The 19,281-nt window shown below is 45.7% G+C and overlaps 1 protein-coding gene across 1 annotated transcript in view; it reads right to left on the reverse strand.

The window, feature by feature from the left end:
* Nucleotides 1-2,789: 2,789 nt before the first annotated feature.
* Nucleotides 2,790-19,281, reverse strand: part of LOC149437848 (uncharacterized) — a 74,839-nt gene continuing 58,347 nt past the window's right edge. The window contains exon 5 of the mRNA XM_089660520.1: nucleotides 2,790-6,803. Within this exon, the coding sequence (XP_089516646.1) occupies nucleotides 6,412-6,803 (392 nt within the window). The 3' untranslated portion in view covers nucleotides 2,790-6,411. The remainder of the gene's footprint in view (nucleotides 6,804-19,281) is intronic.

Genomic DNA, 19,281 nt, shown 5'->3' on the forward strand with positions numbered 1-19,281 from the left:
ATCCAATGAATAAACATCCAAGCGCTAAACACGGAATAGCATTTACTCGCGATTTTGCCTCATTTAGTGTTTTTCTGCTGCCAGGAGAGTTTGTTGACCAGGTGAGTTCATGTGTACCTGAGGCCTTATACATTGTTTTGTCCATCACTATATGCACCACGTCTTTGTGTAATATCTCAGAATATGTGCTCATTGTGCTTTTGTTCCTACGGTTTCATTATATGTATATTTATGTGGCTATGTTTTCTTACGTATTCATATACCTGCTTTATACTGAAGAACTTAAAGCGGAGTTCGCCTCGACCTATCAAAAAATAAATGTCAGCAGCTACAAAAACTGTAGCTGCTGACTTTTAAAAAACAACCACTTACCTGTCCCTCGATCCCGTGGTGTGTCCCCCGCACCCCATTTCACCGGCTGTCCTGTATTCTAGGAGGCCGGCATCTTCAGTGTGGGCACCCGGTTGTGATAGCTTGCGACTTCACAGCCGGGTACCCACTGCGCATACGCCAGAAGCGATGAGCCTCATGAATGGTCCTGTAGTCTTCTGGGACCTGTCACGTGTCCCAAAAGACTACAGGGAGGGAGGACACCCTCCGCTTCTGATCGCCTAGGTCAGTGGTGGGCAACCTTTTTTTTCAACTGAGCCAAATCTCGCCAAAACCACGATTGAAATTTATTTTGAGAGCCACATTTTTAAAACTGAAAATACATAGGATGGTACACTGTTTTTAGTTTCAATAAGTTTTTTATAGTAATTCATCCCCCATATAGTAATTCATCCCCCATATAGTAATTCATCCCCCATAGTAATTCATCCCCCATAGTAATTCATCCCCCATATAGTAATTCATCCCCCATAGTAATTCATCCCCCATATAGTAATTCATCCCCCATAGTAATTCCTCCCCCATATAGTAATTCATCCCCCATATAGTAATTCATCCCCCATAGTAATTCATCCCCCATATAGTAATTCATCCCCCATAGTAATTCATCCCCCATATAGTAATTCATCCCCCATAGTAATTCATCCCCCATATAGTAATTCATCCCCCATAGTAATTCATCCCCCATAGTAATTCATCCCCCATAGTAATTCCTCCCCCATATAGTAATTCATCCCCCATATAGTAATTCATCCCCCATATAGTAATTCCTCCCCCATATAGTAATTCATCCCCCATATAGTAATTCATCCCCCATAGTAATTCATCCCCCATATAGTAATTCATCCCCCATATAGTAATTCATCCCCCATAGTAATTCATCCCCCATATAGTAATTCATCCCCCATATAGTAATTCATCCCCCATATAGTAATTCATCCCTCCTATAGTAATTCATCCCCCCTATAGTAATTCATCCCCCATATAGTAATTCATCCCCCATATAGTAATTCATCCCCCATAGTAATTCATCCCCCATATAGTAATTCATCCCCCATATAGTAATTCATCCCCCATATAGTAATTCATCCCCCATATAGTAATTCATCCCTCATATAGTAGTAGTAAGTAAGTAGCAAGTAGTAAGCCAAGTCCCCCCTGTGTCAATTCACTTACCTTTGCTCCGCGCGTTCCTCTCGCCGTGTTCCTGCGCCGTTCCGGTCTTCAGGGCGGATTGTGAGAGGAGCCTAGCTCCTCTCACGTTCGTCACGCTGCCCCGCCTACACACATCCTGACAGCCAATCACTGGCTATCAGGATGTGAGTGGCAGCGAGACTGGCCAATCATTGCATTTGAGCGCGCTGCCCTGGCTGTTTTTTTTTTGGATCACGCTGCAGAGTCCCTGCTGCCCGAGAGGAGGGAGGGGAGCGGGCGCCCGGCACACAAGAGCCGCATTAAAGTGTGTAAAGAGCTGCATGTGGCTCGCGAGCCGCGGCTTGCCGACCACTGGCCTAGGTGGTCAGACCGCAATTGGAAGCTGGTACCTGTCAAATTCGGGTACCCGCTCCCCAAAGGTGCCAATCCTTAATGGGGAGCGGGGCAGCAGTCCTTAAAGCAGAACTTCCCCTTTTGGGTGAAGCTCCGCTTAAAAAATATATATATATATTTGCCTTCAAATCTCCTCACTCTGCACTGTCAACTTTAATGGCCAATAACGTTTGCACATAACATTTGCATCTACATTATTTTTCAGACAGGGGGTCATAATTAATACAATTTCACACTACTAGCTGGTAGGCAGGGGGACAAGGGCAGGGGGACAGGGTCCAATTACATAAGATCAACATATAGCATCATACTAATACCATATATTCTTTTTTTTTTGAGCAATTTTTTTTTTTCACTGTATGGATTTTAACCAACTCCACAAGATGTGGTTTTCATATGATGTACAACAGTGTAATGATTAATTCTGTGTATAGATATATTAAAAAAAATATAAAACACTTTCCTGTTTTATAAGTGATCACATTTCCTCTGTGCTCAGCTGCATAAGAGCTGGGGGAGGAGAAACGGCAGGACACTGATCTTCCCAGCACAGCTAGAGAACTGACCATGCTGTGTTCTCAAGCCTGGTGTAGTCAGTTCTTAATAGGAAAGCAGAGGGGCTGGCAGGAAAACCAGGGATCTCGCACAGAGGAAGCAATACAAAGAGGACAGGAGACTTCTTCATACAAGTACATGGTACAGCCGGCACAGATGAGGAATAGGAAACGTTGGCGTTACATATTCTCTAACAGTGTACAGCACACCAGGAACATTGGACACCCATCCGATATCATATGATCGAATGCTTTTTATTCTAACATTTGAAAACAGGACACGTTTGGAGACAATGGTTAGAATGAAATATATTTTATTGATCAATTATTTATTGTCAGATATCAGAAGAAACGAGTTTGGCTAACGGTTAAGAAAAAAGAGCAAAGTACATAAACTTTATAATATAACAGACAATGCGATATTGTAGTAGCATCAAAAGCAATACATTTTAGGAAGATGATATATATCCTGTATATACAGAGAGAGAAACTATAATATAGAAATTATAATATAATATAAGCAATATGGTAGCATTGAGGAAAATCACTTTAAATGGAGAATTCCTACATCCCATCCCATCTGATCTGCCCCCCCCCCCCAGTGTGAAATGTTTTTTATTTATTTTTAAGTTTTCTAAATCAGTTTAATTACCCGAGTCTGCAGCCCACCTCTTGGCCTCTTCCAGGAGTGGAGATCAGTGATCTGGCACTACAGACTATATGAGCTGCCAGTTTGCAAATGGGGGTCCATGCTGCTCAGCCAATGAGAAATGTCCATTTCACCCAGGCAGTGATGCGACTACCTGAAGAAGGACCCTTCTGTTTTGCAGTCTAGATCAGTGGTCTTCAAGGTGCAGCCCTTTGCTTGCTTTTACTGAGCCATTGGAGCACTATTTCATTCACTGACACCAAGGAAGGGGCACAATTCCTCCCAATAACACCAACGATGGGGCAAAGTGCCTCCCAATCACACCAACAATGGGGCCCAATGACACCAATGATGGGACACAATGACACCAATAATGGGGCACAATTCCTCCCAATGACACCAACAATGGGGCCCAATGACACCAATGATGGGGAACAATTTTTGCTAATGACATAAACAATGGAGCAAAATTCCTACTAATGACACCAACAATGAGGCCCAATGACACCAGTGATGGTGCACTACTCCTACCAATGATACCTATGATGGGACACAATTCCTACCAATGACACCAATGGTGGGGCACAATGACACCAATGATGGGGTGCAATGCCTCCCAAGGGCAACAATAATGGGGCACAATTTCTATCAATGACTCTAACAGCGGGGACCAATGACACTAATGGTGGGGTACTATTCTCCCACTGACACAAATGATGGGGCACTATTTCTTTCACTGACACCAAAGATGAGGCATTGTTTACTCCAACTGATACTGGGACATTTCCACTCCCAATGGCCACAGTGCATCCCCTAAAGACTGAAGGAAAGTAAACTGGCTCTTTTTTTTAGAAATTTTGGAGACCCCTGCTTTAGATAATAAGACTCGGGGCTCAGCATGTCACATGGCCAGGGATTTAGATATTTAAAAAGGCACATTTAGATTAGGTCTCATGCACACTGGATATTTTTAAAGCTGCTCTTAGGGACATTTGGCGTTTTTTTTTTCTGCCTCTAATTGTGCCTAAATACCTCTAGCGTTTTCTGTGCCGATACACCATTGCCAGGAGGAAAAGCTTCTAGAGAAGATGGTCAAAGCATTCAGTGTGCATGAGGGCTTAGGTTTTTTTTTCTGCTGCAGCAATTATTTAGGGATGATGGGATATGTCTGTCACATGACAGAATGCGTAGGCTCTGGCTATGGTCGCAATATCAGAAAACATACATAAAAAGTCCATAGAGTCCATGGCATGAGCACTACATAGTGGCAGCTCCCCATAGGATGAAGCAATAGTCTGTGGAAATATAAAAAGAAACACAAGGGGGCGCCAGCCTAAGTTTATTAAAATGAGCCAAATTACTACTCACAACTGAGGTAAGTATATGGACGTGTATCGGGTCCCAAAAGGACATATGCAAGGGCTGGTTTGTGTCCACTGGGCCCAGGCACTGAAGGTCTGGTTTAACGTGGGCCGTCAGTCGGGAACTCCATAACTGCTGTGGAATGCACGGAAGACTGGGCCGGAGGCAACATCCAATAGGAATGCGAGGATGAGTCAGGTGACGCGTTTCAAAGCTTCCATTTTTTCTTCAGACCAATACAAGCTGAAGTAAGAGATGTGCCACTGAAAACCAATTCCCTTGCATAGTGTATAAGAAATGTATACATGTAATCCACAAATCAATTGTAATGCCTCTGGCAAAGTCTTCCGTGTATTCCACAGTGGTTATGGAGTTCCCAACTGATGACCCACATTTACACCAGACCTTCGGTGCTCGGGCTCCAGTGGACACACACCGGCCCCTGCATATGTCCTTTTGGGACCCGATAAACGCCCATTGAAAGTAGGTAGGTGGTCTTTTTCCTTTATTCCATGGGGGCCCCCCTCAAGATACCAACAGTCACCTCAGTTGCGATTGCAAACACTTCAGTTTTATTGGCATAACATCCGGGTTATTATACTGTAGCCTTTGGGCAAACACACCCTCAGACCATCCAATCAAATACATGGACATTTTTTTACCTTAACTCAATTATTTGTATGAGGCTTGCATTTACACTCTTCTGCTTTATCTGTTACGCCATATCTGGTCTAACGCCCAGACCTTGGCTGTAATCTGACCCAACACCCAAGACCATGACTGTAATCTGACCCAACGCCCAGACCATGGCTGTAATCTGACCCAACGCCCAGACCATGGCTGTAATCTGACCCAACACCCAAGACCATGACTGTAATCTGACCCAACACCCAAGACCATGGCTGTAATCTGACCCAACACCCAAGACCATGACTGTAATCTGACCCAACACCCAAGACCATGACTGTAATCTGACCCAACACCCAAGACCATGACTGTAATCTGACCCAACGCCCAGACCATGACTGTAATCTGACCCAACACCCAAGACCATGGCTGTAATCTGACCCAACACCCAAGACCATGGCTGTAATCTGACCCAACGCCCAAGACCATGGCTGTAATCTGACCCAACACCCAAGACCATGACTGTAATCTGACCCAACGCCCAGACCATGGCTGGAATCTGACCCAACACCCAAGACCATGACTGTAATCTGACCCAACACCCAAGACCATGGCTGTAATCTGACCCAACGCCCAAGACCATGGCTGTAATCTGACCCAACGCCCAAGACCATGGCTGTAATCTGACCCAACACCCAAGACCATGACTGTAATCTGACCCAACACCCAAGACCATGGCTGTAATCTGACCCAACACCCAAGACCATGACTGTAATCTGACCCAACACCCAAGTTGTGGTTAAAACTTTTCAGAAATGAGAGTAAACCTTATCTGTTTTTTGTAAAGTTTGCAAAAACACTTATTTCTACATGAAGCTGGCATAGACAGTTTTGTTTAGTGTGTACAAATGTCATATATATACTGTATATGTTAAACTAGCATCTTGTATTAGTGTATACAAAATGGATTCAGTTATATTCCATTTAATCCTTCCACCCATGTACTTACCTCAGTTGTGAGTAGTAATTTGGATAATTTTAATAAACTTGTTGTACTGCACTTAGGCTGACGCCCCCTTGTGTTTCTTTTTATCTGGATACGTTAGAAACACTGGTGGGATCTTGGAGCAACGTTTACTATTTATGGGAGACAGAAAAGATTTCTATCAGCATTTGGGGAAAGGTCTAATTCTGATTTTTGGAAAGGTCTGTTCTGATTTGCTATGTTTGATCACCCCCTACTATTTTTTGCAGTACTTTTCCAGACATGGGAACCCTAAATTAGCCTTTCTTACCATAGGGAAATTTATAGGTCCAGGAAGCATTTGCCAGAGCTTCCAGCCTCTCATATTCCTTTTTTGTAGCTTCTTTTTCAGTTTTTAATATTAACTCTTTAACTGTAAATTCATGTGCAAATTTCAGAAGGAACTTCTTGCGTTCTATACGTTCTTTCATTGGATTCCTTGGTTCCCTTAGACGGAATGTTACATCTTTCAAAGCATTCACGATCACATTCTGGATATCATTGCACCGCCCCCGAGTCTTTATGTGGTCCTCGGGGGTGTAGTTCTCAATGGACAACATCACTTCTGCTCCAATAGTTTTAAACTTTCTTTCCAGATCTTTGCAGGATACACTTAACTTGCGTGTCAGGACAACAAGAGGAACGACACCTGTCATTATAATAAAAGTAAGAATTTTCAGAAGATAAAGTCAACTTTCAAGTGCTCACTGCCTATGACTCAGAGATAATGTCATTTATGACAAAAAAAGCTTCCATTTTATTAAAAATGCATATGATTTTTAGATCTAAAAGGCAAAGTAGTTGTCTACATTTATTAAGAATGAGTATTTCATTTGAGCATTCAGCAAGAATTGTCCTTCTCTACATCTGTGTCAATGGTAACCAGTGTTTCTCCAGCAAATGGCTTCCTACCAATCATAGGTCAGCACAGGACTTGAGGTCAATCTACAGCCATCATGCTACACTGAAAACAGCATTGCTCTGACCCTATGTTTGCTGAACTCGGGGACAATTATTTAACTGATGCAAGGAGTGAAGTGTCATTGTTAAGGATTATCACAAGCAGGGGTGGACTGACAACTCATGGGGCCCCCGGGCAATAGGGGATCATGGGGCCCCTGTGTCCTTGCCCAAACTCAAAAAAGCCTATGAAAAAGGTACCAGGGGCATTTTATGGGGCCCCCTACCGACCCCGGGCCCTTGGGCAGTGCCCGAGTTTCCAAATGGTCAGTCCACCCCTGATCCTGTATAATAATAATGATCTAAAAAAACCCAGTATATATACCGCCATTTGTAAACGCTATAACTTTCACGTAAACCAATTAATTTACACGTATTGGGATTTTCTTTAGCAAAGACATGGAGCAGAATACATTTTGGCCTAAATTTATGACAACATTTGATTTTTAATTTTTTTTACTAATTTTATAGCAAAAAGTAAAAAATATTGTTTTTTTTTTCTTTTTCAAAATTGTCAATCTTTTTTTGTTTGTGGCGCAAAAAATAAAAAAACACAGAGGATATCAAATACCACCTAAAGAAAGCTCCATTTGTGGGAAAAAAAGAATGTAAATTTCATTTGGGTGCAGTGTTGCATGACCGCCCAATTGTCAGTTAACCTCCCTGGCGGTATTCCCGAGTGTAGCTCGGGGTAACATTTCAGTACCAAAAGCGGTAACCCCGAGCTACACTCGGGCTTACCCTGCGGCACTGCTCCGGCATGTGTTCTTCACTTACCTTACCCTGCGCTCCCACGATGTGTCCCCTGCAGTGTCCCCGGCCATCTCCTCCGGCCGATGCCGGCATCCGGCTTCTGTGTCGTGGCATTTTTTTTTTTTTACATTTTACATAGTAAAACATTGCTGTCTCAACCCATTTCACATACATTTTGTCCCGAGTGCTTTGTCCTGCGCCCTGCCTGCATTTTGTCTGTTCTTTCTGCCTGGAAACTGAGAAATGTCCATGGTGTCCAAAAAGTGTCCCTTTAGGTCAAAAGCGGTTTAGACCGGCTAGAGAACAGCGATAGTAAATCAGAACCACTTGCAGAATTGAGTGATAATGATTGGTGGGGGAAATTCCTCATCAGACACTGAAAACGATTTTGCGACTGAGCTCAGCAATGTGCGAACTTGGCGCTATATTTCACATTTCAGTGTTTTTGGTTTGATTATATTATTTAATTAAATTTTTTATTATTTTTATATTATTTTTATGATTATTTATTAAATTATAATTTATGATTTTGTGTTTCAAATTTTATCCTCCCCGGGATGTTTACTAGACTCTTGTTCGGACAGATTTCAGTGAGTTTTTCCTAAAAATTACAGCCTACAATAAAAAAAATACATATTTCCATGCAAAAAAATGGTACCGCTTTCAGCACCAAAAATCTGAAATAATCAGACCGCCAGGGAGGTTAATGTAACACAGCGCTGTATCGCAAAAAAATGGCCTGGTCAGAAAGGGGGGAAATCCTCTGGAGGGCAAGGAGTTCAATACATTTCTTTAAGTAGATAATTGGCAATTTATATGATACACATGGGGATAACTGCCATGTAAGTGTAGACACACATATGTTAGCCTCTGGGGGTGAATTTTCTTCCAGCAGGAGACTCATTCCTCAAGTAATTCTAGTATCTGGATTTGTGGTAAAATGGATGAGCCTGCCTGTCAATGGAAGCCAGGGGCAGCAGACTAAGTGAAGCAGTACAGAAAATGAAGATACACTTTATATTGGCAACTCCCAGATAAAGGTGGATAAGTGCCTTGTGACAACATGGATGAGTCAGCCTCACACAGGTCTCCCAGCTCCTCCTGAAACAGGAAGGCCAGGCTGGGTTCCACATCAGCTATGTTCCTGTAGATGTAATGGGAGCCTTGGAGAGCAAAGGAGGAGCAGTAGTCGGTCAGCGGTGGTCCTCTTTTGCTCTCCAAGGCTTCAGTTGCCATTTACAGGAACCTAGCTGATGTGGAGCCAAGCCTGGCCTTCCTGTTTCCAGTTTTGCTAAGAGACTGACAGACCAGTGGGAGGACAACTCATCCATGTTACCACAAGCCCAGATGATGGAATTCCTTTGAAGAAGCCTGACCTGCTGTGATAAGATTCACCTCCAGAGGCTGACATACAGTACATGTGTTTACACTCACATGCCAGTTATCCCCCATGTGTATTATGTAAGTTCTATATCAAAAGAATAGACAGGCGCATGGAATATGCAGTCCACATAGTCTTTTAGATAGATGAATATGGGATCCAAAATCTGATGGGAGGATAGACAGTCTAAATACCAGGGCAAGCAGTGGTAGAGCGAAGCAAAAACTCTAGATTGGAGGGAGAGAACACAAAGCCTCTAATTGTAGATTGTATGACAGCTTTAATGATTAAAACTGTAAGTTTAACAACTCACATCTACAAAATGACAGACAGGTTCATATGGGAAAGTTTGCAGAGCACCTCATAGCCAGATGGTGGAACCGCAGTGAGAATTTCAGTGAGAATGGATGACGGCTGGTAAGCAGGAAGCGCTGGAGAGATGGAGAAGCACCTGGTGGTAAAGCTTGGTCACTGGAGAGTCCAGAGGGTCAGCGTCAGTGTCTGACATCATAGGAATGCAACACGTTTCTGAGCATGCGCAGGGTCCGATGTGGACCAGCACGCTCCTTCTTCAAGCATCTTCTCAAGCTTGATGAAGGAGCACACTGGTCCACATGCTCAGAAACACGTTGCAATCCCACGGCTTCCGACGCTGATGTCGATGCTCCGAACTCTCCAGGCTTTACCACCAGGTGTTTCTCCACTGATACCAATGATGGGGCACTATTCCTCCCACTGATAACAATAATGGGACACTATTCCTTCCACTGATACCAATGATGGGGCACTATTCCTCTTACTGACACCAATGATGGGGCACTATTCCTCCCACTGATACCAATGATGGGGCACTATTCCTCCCACTTATACCAATGATGGGGCACTATTCCTCCCACTGACACCAATGATGGGACACTATTCCTCTTACTGACACCAATGATGGGGCACTATTCCTCCCACTGATACCAATGATGGGGCACTATTCCTCTCACTGATACCAATGATGGGGCACTATTCCTCCCACTGATACCAATGATGGGGCACTATTCCTCCCACTGATACCAATGATGGGTCACTATTCCCCCCCACTACTACCAGTCATGGGGAATTTTTTACTGACACCAGGACTTTTTCTACTTTTGCTGGCCACAGTCTGGCCCCCTCAAAGATTGAAGGACAGTAAACTGGTCATTTGTTTAGAATATAGACCTCTGTTCTAAATGATTAGAGACATACATAGAATTGCATATGGTTAAAAAAAACAAAAACAATGAAAGAATGCTTATCTTAACACAAACATATATTATATTGTAGCTTACCAGTCCATAAACATCGTATCTGCATTTATTTTCTTTTTTAATGCTCTTTTTTTAATTTTCTGTTTCAATATATTATTATTATTATTATTATATTGAAAGAAAACACAATGCACAGCAACACAAATTAACTTCAAACATCTGATTTTTTTTGTCTGAAAAGGAGCAGCGCACCCTAGGCTGCTCTCCTGATTTGGAGTACAAATACTTCCTCCTTTCCTCATCTCAGCAAAAAGTGGGAAGTCATATGTAGCGCTACCCTCGTGAAAGCCGCTGTATAGTGGGATTCCCTAAGCCTCTCTACGCAAAGCCTGGCTTTTTTCACACAGACTTGCATCCAAAGACCAGTCAGTGGGCTTGGTTTTGTTATTTTGTTAGGGGAAATCAATTTGAATAGGGAAATAGAGAATATGGAATGCTCTATTTGGCTTCAATCAATGGAAGGGGGACACTTCCTTCCTTCCCATATACAAAGGCAGATCCTGAACTTGTACATCTACCCCTCATTGCTATCATCTCCCTACTATTGCTTTCATCACCTCCCCAAAATGCCTCTTCCACTCCTCCTTCTCATTTTCCTCTCCTCTGTTCCCAAAATCCATTCACTATATCCCTCTGCTCCTCCCAAACATTTGTATATTGTGCCCTCACTGCTTCCCTCACCCCTCTATGGCACCCACCACCTCCTCCTATTACTCCACTCTCCCACTGACCCAAACACCTCCACTAGTAGTTTCTCACACTCCTGCACATCCCGCTCCCATGCCACCTTTCTCACCCTTCTCCTCATAACCGCGGGGGACATCTCCCTGAATCCTGGCCCTCCACCACCTCCCTCACCCACACAAAACCCTCCCGCCTCCACGTCCTGCCGCAACCCCCGCAACTTAGTATCTGTCCCCCTGCTCCCTAAAATCTCCCCCCCGTTTTCATGTGCACTCCTGAACGCCCGATCGGTGTGCAACAAGCTTACCGCCATCCACGACCTCTTTGTTTCCCGCTCCCTCAACCTCCTAGCGATTACGGAAACCTGGATCCAGCCCACTGACTCTACCTCCCCTGCTGCACTCTCCTACGGAGGTCTCACCTGGACCCACTCACCCAGGCCCAACGGTCGTAAAGGTGGTGGGGTTGGTCTGCTCCTGTCACCGCTGAGCACCTTCCGAGTCCTCCCAACCCCCCCCCCCCATCCTTCTCCTCCTTCGAGGCCCACTGCGTCCGACTATTCTCCCCAACCCCCCTGAAGATTGCTGTGATATACCGGCCTCCTGGATCCATACCCCTCTTCCTGGAAGACTTCTCCTCCTGGCTACCCTTCTTCCTCTCCTCTGAGCTACCCACTATCATCCTTGGGGATTTCAACATCCCTGTCAACCTCGACAACCCGGACACAGCCCGTCTCCTCCACTTAACCTCCTCCTTTGCACTTGCACAGTGCATACAATCCACCACCCACTCCGACGGTAATATCCTTGATCTTGTCTTCTCCAACCGCTGCGCTCCCCACAACCTCACTAACACCCCCTTCCCTCTCTCTGACCACAACCTGATTACCTTCTCTATCTCCTCATCCTCCAACGCCTACCCCTCCAAATGTCACACTTCTACCAGCCGAAACCTCCGCAACCTTAACCCTGCCCCCCTCCACTCTGCAGCTGATCAACTCCATGACAGCATCCTCCCCCTGTCCTGCCCCGACTTGGCTATGACCGCCTACAACAATGCGCTGTCAACAGCCCTTGACTCACTAGCGCCTTTAACCACACGCAACATCAGACCCCGACCGCTCCAGCCCTGGCAGACTGATCACACCAAAACCCTCAAACGACACAGTCATGCCCTGGAGCAACTATGGTGCAAAACCAAATCCCAACAAGCCTTCACCCGCTACAAATCTGCCTTCCACACCTACACCTCCTCCCTCCACGCAGCCAAACAAGCCTACTTCCTGACCCACATCAAGACCCTCTCCTCCAATCCTCGCCGACTCTTCTCCACCTTCAACTCTCTACTCTCGGCACCCCCACCTCCACCCAGCACCTCATTCACTGCCCTTGAGATTGCCAATCACTTCAAAAACAAGATTGACACAATTCGCAAGGACATTGCCGCAACTCACACGCCTTCTCAACCCGTCCCCTCTCACACAGCTACCCCCTCATCCCCCCTCCCCCTCGACATAACCCACAGGGACTTTGTCGCTGCTCAAACTCCCTCCAACCCCCTTCCCCCTCACTCAGCTACCCCCTCTACACCCCTCTCCCACGGCCCCACCACTGCTCTGACCTCCTCTCCCACCCCACCCTACATTCCTCATACTGAAGCTCCCCCAACACTCCGCACCTTTGACCTTACTACCATCGAAGAAGTCTCCAAGATCCTCTCTGATGCCCGCCTCACCACCTGCCCCCTCCACCCTATCCCCTTACAACTCCTACAACCTCCCTCCCCCTCCATCCTACGCTCCCTCACCCACATCTTCAATCTCTCCCTCTCCTCCGGCACTTTCCCTTCCCCTCTGAAACATGCACACATCACCCCCATACTTAAAAAGCCCTCCCTGGACCCCAATGACCCGAACAACCTCAGACCCATCTCCCTGCTCCCATTTACATCTAAACTCCTCAAGCGCCTAGTCTACGCCCGCTTATGCTCTCACCTCAACGACAACAACCTCCTCGATCCCCTACAGTCCGCTTCCGTCCCCTACACTCCACCAAAACTCCCTTACTCAAACTCTCCAACGACCTGCTAACCGCCAAAGCTAATGGCCACTATTCAGTGCTCATACTCCTTGACCTCTCTGCGGCCTTTGACACAGTCGACCATCCCCTCCTCCTTAAAAAACTACACTCCCTCGGCCTCAGAGATTCTGCTCTCTCCTGGCTCTCATCCTACCTGTCACAACGCTCTTTCAGCGTTACCTATAATGCCACCACTTCCCTCTCACTCCCCCTCTCTGTTGGGGTCCCTCAAGGCTCTGTCCTCGGGCCCCTTCTCTTCTCCATTTACACCTCCTCCCTTGGCCAACTCATACACTCTCACGGCTTCAACTACCACCTCTATGCCGACGACACACAAATCTATCTCTCAACCCCCCACCTCACCCCCTCGGTCTCCGCCCGAATCACACACCTGTTGAGCGACATATCAGACTGGATGTCGCTCCACTTCCTTAAACTGAACCTCTCCAAAACCGAGTTTCTTGTCTTCCCTCCAGCCCGGACACCACCCCCCATTGACTTCTCCATCATGTCCAACAACGCCACCATCAAACCCACCCCGCAGGCCAGAGTACTTGGTGTCATTTTGGACTCCAACCTATCCTTCCAGCCCCAAGTCCACTCTTTAACAAACTCGTGCAGACTCCACCTCCGCAACATCGCCAAAATCCGCACGTTCCTAACCCTAGAAACCACTAAACAGCTCATCCACTACCTCATCATATCACGACTCGACTATTGCAACTCCCTCCTCACTGGCCTGCCTCGCCGCTGGCTATCCCCGCTTCAGTCCATCCTGAATACGGCTGCCAGACTCATTCACCTTTCCAACAGCTCCGTTTCCGCCACCCCCCTCTGCCAATCCCTCCACTGGCTTCCGATTGTGCAACGGATCAAATTCAAAATCCTAACGCTGATGTACAAAGCCATCCACCATACTGCCCCGAACTACATCACTGACCTAATATCCAAGTACTGCCCAGCACGCACACTCCGCTCCTCACAAGACCTCCTTCTCTCTAGTTCCCTGGTCTCCTCCTCCCATGCCCGCCTCCAGGACTTCTCCAGGGTGTCACCCATCCCCTGGAACTCCCTGCCCCAACCCATCAGATTATCACCTACCCTCCTCTCCTTTAGGCGCACCCTGAAAACCCAACTCTTCAGGGAAGCCTACCCCGCCCCCTGCTAACTTGCCGACCTCCTCCACTCTTCCTACCACTCCATCCCCCACAGCTATCTCCTCCTGTGCCACCATCCCCTCCCTCCTAGATTGTAAGCTCGAAAGAGCAGGGCCCTCGATCCCCTCATGTTTTGCATTGTATTGGTATTGTTCTGTCACATGTTCTCTGTAATGTACAGCGCTGAGCGAACTATTGGCGCTTTATAAATACTGTATAATAATAATAATAATAATAATAACTGTTCTTTTCCTGAAAGCAGTCAGTCGTTGTGGATCAGTAGCAGCTGCCCTTTGTGGGTGAGGAGCTAGCAGCCCCTCAAAAATCAGCTTAGCTTTTCGTAGTTGTCTCCCCTGTAGAGCTGCTCCCAGCTTCAGAGCCTGCAACCATTATCAACCCTCCTGGCTTCTCAAAAGTCCTCCCTGGACAAGGATACAGGGTTAGCCCAGCGTTGTCCTTAGAAAGCTGACTACAGTACATGTGGAAATCTTTCCCTTTGTGGATCCCAGAGTGTGCTGTTGTACTCACACTGTCCTCTTTGCTTACTGTTGCTCCAGATCTTGATTCCATTCATTCCTCACTGCTGAATGTATCCTCCTGAGCCAGTCCAAGCCAAGCCTGGAGGCCCCCTCCCCCCAGACCTAGGGGACCCCTCCCAGGCACTGGCAGTCTCCTCAACACTCCATCTTCCACCTGATTTCTCTATCAGTCCAACTCTCCCATATTTATGGGTCAGTCCACCATTCTACCAGGTCCCCAAAACCTGGGATTGTGTGGACTTCCATGGACATGCAGATCAGGTCTCCACCCCTTCCTGCTTACCAATTTCTGGAAGGTTCTATGGTCCTCCAGAGTCAGGAGAAAGAGATAGAGCCAAAACCTGTTGAGTCACCCAGCTGACCTACAATAACCCGACCTCAATCATATGACTCATCCAACCACCATGAGTTATACACAATGATTTTACCTACAGCACACTACACTATTCTAGTAGCGCACTAGAGCGTGCTACATATAGAAAAATCCCTTGGAAAAAACATCAAAAGTTCAGGTAATTTCCATTTCTGGGAGGATTAACAGGTGTTTTCAGTACTGGCAGAAAATGTTCTTAGTCCAAAAAAAAAAAATCCGCTCAGGCTCACTAGGGGGCCCCATGAAATGGCCCTGGTACCTTTTATAGGCTTTTTTGGGTGTGCTTTGAGTGTGGGCAAGGACACAGGGGCCCCATGATCCCCTATTGCCTGGGGGCCCCATTAGTTGTAGCCCACCCCTGGTCACAGCTTCCTGGACCTCCCCCTCCTCTCATTGTAGGTATATCACCACCTCTGGGAGATATAATAATGTAAGGAAAGGGGATGTAGGTGTGAATGCAGAAGTACTACATTGACAAGACCTGTGTGTATGTTTTCTGGTATGAAAATTAATGTTTCATTATTTAATACTTTTTCTCTTTTACAAATATCTTGGCTTATAAAGAGAAGCAGCACTACTATCAATCATTTTTAGAATGCTTTTTGTTCAAGTCGTTTTTGCAGCGAAAATCATGTGTTTTCATCAAGCTGTCATAGGTCTGCTTCAGCCGTAGGACAGGAATTGTACGCTGGTTCTCTGAGACTGTTCCTGTTCTCACTGATACAAAACTATCCCGCCACTGATGAGTTTTTATACAGTTGTATCCAGGGGTGGACTGACAACTCATGGGGCCCCCGGGTATAGGGGATCATGGTGCCTCTGTGTCCTCGCCCAAACTCAAACCACACCCATAAAAGCCTATGAAAGGTATCGGGGGCATCTCATGGGGCCCCCTACTGACCCTGGGCCCTTGGGCAGTGCCCGTGCATTTAAATGGTCATTCCACCCCTGGTTGTATCATCTGAGGAATGACACTCCTAATTCTAATAGGAAAACACCTGATGTGTCTTGTGTCTCTGCAGCTTGCTGATTGAAACTATCCCGCCACTGATGAGTTCTTATACAGTTGTATCATCTGAGGAGTGACATGTCGCAAACGTGCGCATTAGAGACTGACGCAGTCCGCCATTTTGTTAAGAATCTCCATTTTCTCCCCTCATTCTCCCTCCCCCCTCACTCTGAGAGGCACAGTGACAGTGTATGTGTGATTTAAAAAATGTCACAGGAGGTTCATAGGAGCTATAAAGGCCCCCCAGGGAGCCGAGGCCTAGCTGTGGGAGAACCTGTGCCATTTCACACCTCGGAAGAGATAAGGTAAGCTTTCCCAATGGTTGAAAGAGATTCTGACCTAATAAACCTAACTCAGCTTAGGTGACAGAATCAGATAACACTTCTCAAAATCCATTTTCCCCCTATGTCTTATATCTTGGAATATGAGAGACTTACATAAAAACCGGACATATCGTCAGATGGACGATGAGCAGGTGAACAGTTTGATGGGTCACTTGTCTTGTCTCGGACACACAGGAAAGCAGAAAAATAGATCTCATGAACCGTTCAGTGCACACTTTCATAATTCATATCTACTCAATCCTCAGACTTGTCTGCATAATAATCTACCCGCGGGTGGAATGTCACTTGTGCAGATGGACAGTTATAGGCCAAAATATGAGTTATGGGAGTTTTTTGCTCTAAGTGAGGCATCCACCCATATCTCCACGCCCTAAGCGGAGATTGGTCCTTGACTGCAGAGCCACCCCCTGCTGGGGACTACAAAACAGGCTGTCAGGCCTAAGAGAAAAAAGTTTAAGACGTCTCCCATTTTAACATCAATACCACCTGGGGGAGACTCGTGCCCCTTCTGCTCAGAAACTTGATCTGCTTACCTCCAAGGCTTAATGGCAAGTAACTTAACCCTTTCACCTCTCTCTGTTATCTCTTTGCTGTTCTGTTATTCTCTGTATATTTATATATATACAGTTGCAAGAAAAAGTATGTGAACCCCTTGGGATTACGTGGAGTTTTTCATGAATTGGGCATAAAATGTGCTCTGAACGTCATCTAAGTCACAACAATAGAAGAACACAGTCTGCTGAACATAATACTACACAAACATTGGATGTTGCCATGGTTTAATTGCACATAACATGTAAGCATTCACAGTGCAGGGAGGAAAAAGTATGTGAACCTTTGGACTTAATAATTGGTTGACCCTCCTTTGGCAGCAATACCCTCAACCAAACGTTTCCTGTAGTTGCAGATCAGACCTGCTCAACGATCTGGAGTCATTTTGGACCACTCCTCTTCACAAAACTGTTTCAGTGTAGCAATATTCTTGGGATGTCTGGTGTGAATCGCTCTCTTAAGGTCATGCCACAGCATTTCAATCGGGTTGAGGTAAGGACTCTGACTGGGCCACTCCAGAAGGCGTATTCTGTACTGTTGTAGCCATTGTTTTGTTGAATTACTTGTATGCTTTGGGTCATTGTCCTGTTGCATCCCCCATCCTCTGCGGAGCTTCAGTTGGTGGACAGATGGTCGTACGTTTTCCTGCAAAATGTCTCGATAAACTCTGGAATTCATTTTCCCATCAATGACAACAATCCGTCTAGGCCCTGAGGCAGCAAAGCAGCCCCAAACCATGATGCTCCCTCCGCCATGTTTCACAGTGGGGATGAGGTTTTGATGTTGGCGTGCTGTGCCTTTTTTTCTCCACACATAGTGTTGTGTGTTCTTCCCAAATAACTCAATCTTGGTTTCATCTGTCCACAGTATATTCTGCCAGTAGTGCTGTGGAACATCCAGGCGCTCTTTTGCATACTTCAGACGTGCTGCAATATTCTTTTTGGACAGCAATGGCTTCCTCCGTGGTGTCCTCCCATGTACTCCATTCTTGTTTAATGTTTTCCTTATTGTAGATGTGTCAACAAAACTGTTAGCATGTGCCAGAGATTTCTGTAGGTCTTTAGCTGACACTCTGGGATTCTTCTTTACCTCATGCAGCATTCTGCGCTGTGCTCTTGCAGTCATTTTTACAGGACGACCACGACTAGGGAGAGTAGCAACAGTGCTAAACTTTCTCCATTTGTAGACAGTCTGTCTAACGTGGACACATGAACATCAAGGCTTTTGGAGATACTTTTGTAACCCTTTCCAGCTTCATGCAAGTCAACAATTTTTGATCGTAGGTCTTCTGAGAGCTCTTTTCTGTGAGGCATGGTTCACATCAGACAGTGCTTCTTGAAACCAGTAAACCCAAAACAGGTGTGTGTTTTTTAAGGGCAGGACAGCTGTCAGCAACACATCCAATATCATCGCACTGATTGGAGTCAAGGTTGGCTTACTCCTGGCTCCAATTAGCTCTGGGAGAAGTCATTAAGCTAGGGCCTCACATACTTTTTCCTCCCTGCACTGTGAATGTTTACATGTTATGTGCAATTAAACCATGGTAACATCTAATGTTTGTGTAGTATTATGTTCAGCAGACTGTGTTCTTCTATTGTTGTGACTTAGATCACGTTCAGAGCCAATTTTATGCCCAATTCATGCAAAACTCCACGTAATCCCAAGGGGTTCACATACTTTTTCTTGCAACTGTATCTTAGTTACATCTTTTCTGTAAATATTTTTATTGCACCCGTTTGACCTTTTAGTAATAAATCTTTCTTTCTGAAAGTGTTGAACTGTTTCTATAGCTCTTAATTGCAATTTACAAATTCCTGCCTCTAAAGAGAACGCTACTGTTTGTTTAACCCTTGTCAAGGTCCTACCTTTTCCCTGAGGTTATGTTACTCCATGTGCTGGCGTCCATCTTGGATTCTGCTGTGCATGATGGGAATCCTTTTTTGCCTACAGGTTTCTGTGGTCCATCCCCCAGAGGGGTGTGGCTGATGACATATAAGCC

The sequence above is a fragment of the Staurois parvus genome, unplaced genomic scaffold (assembly GCF_062004578.1).
Source record: "Staurois parvus isolate SC_StPar_1 unplaced genomic scaffold, SC_StPar_1.0 ptg001252l, whole genome shotgun sequence".
NCBI lineage: Eukaryota > Metazoa > Chordata > Amphibia > Anura > Ranidae > Staurois > Staurois parvus.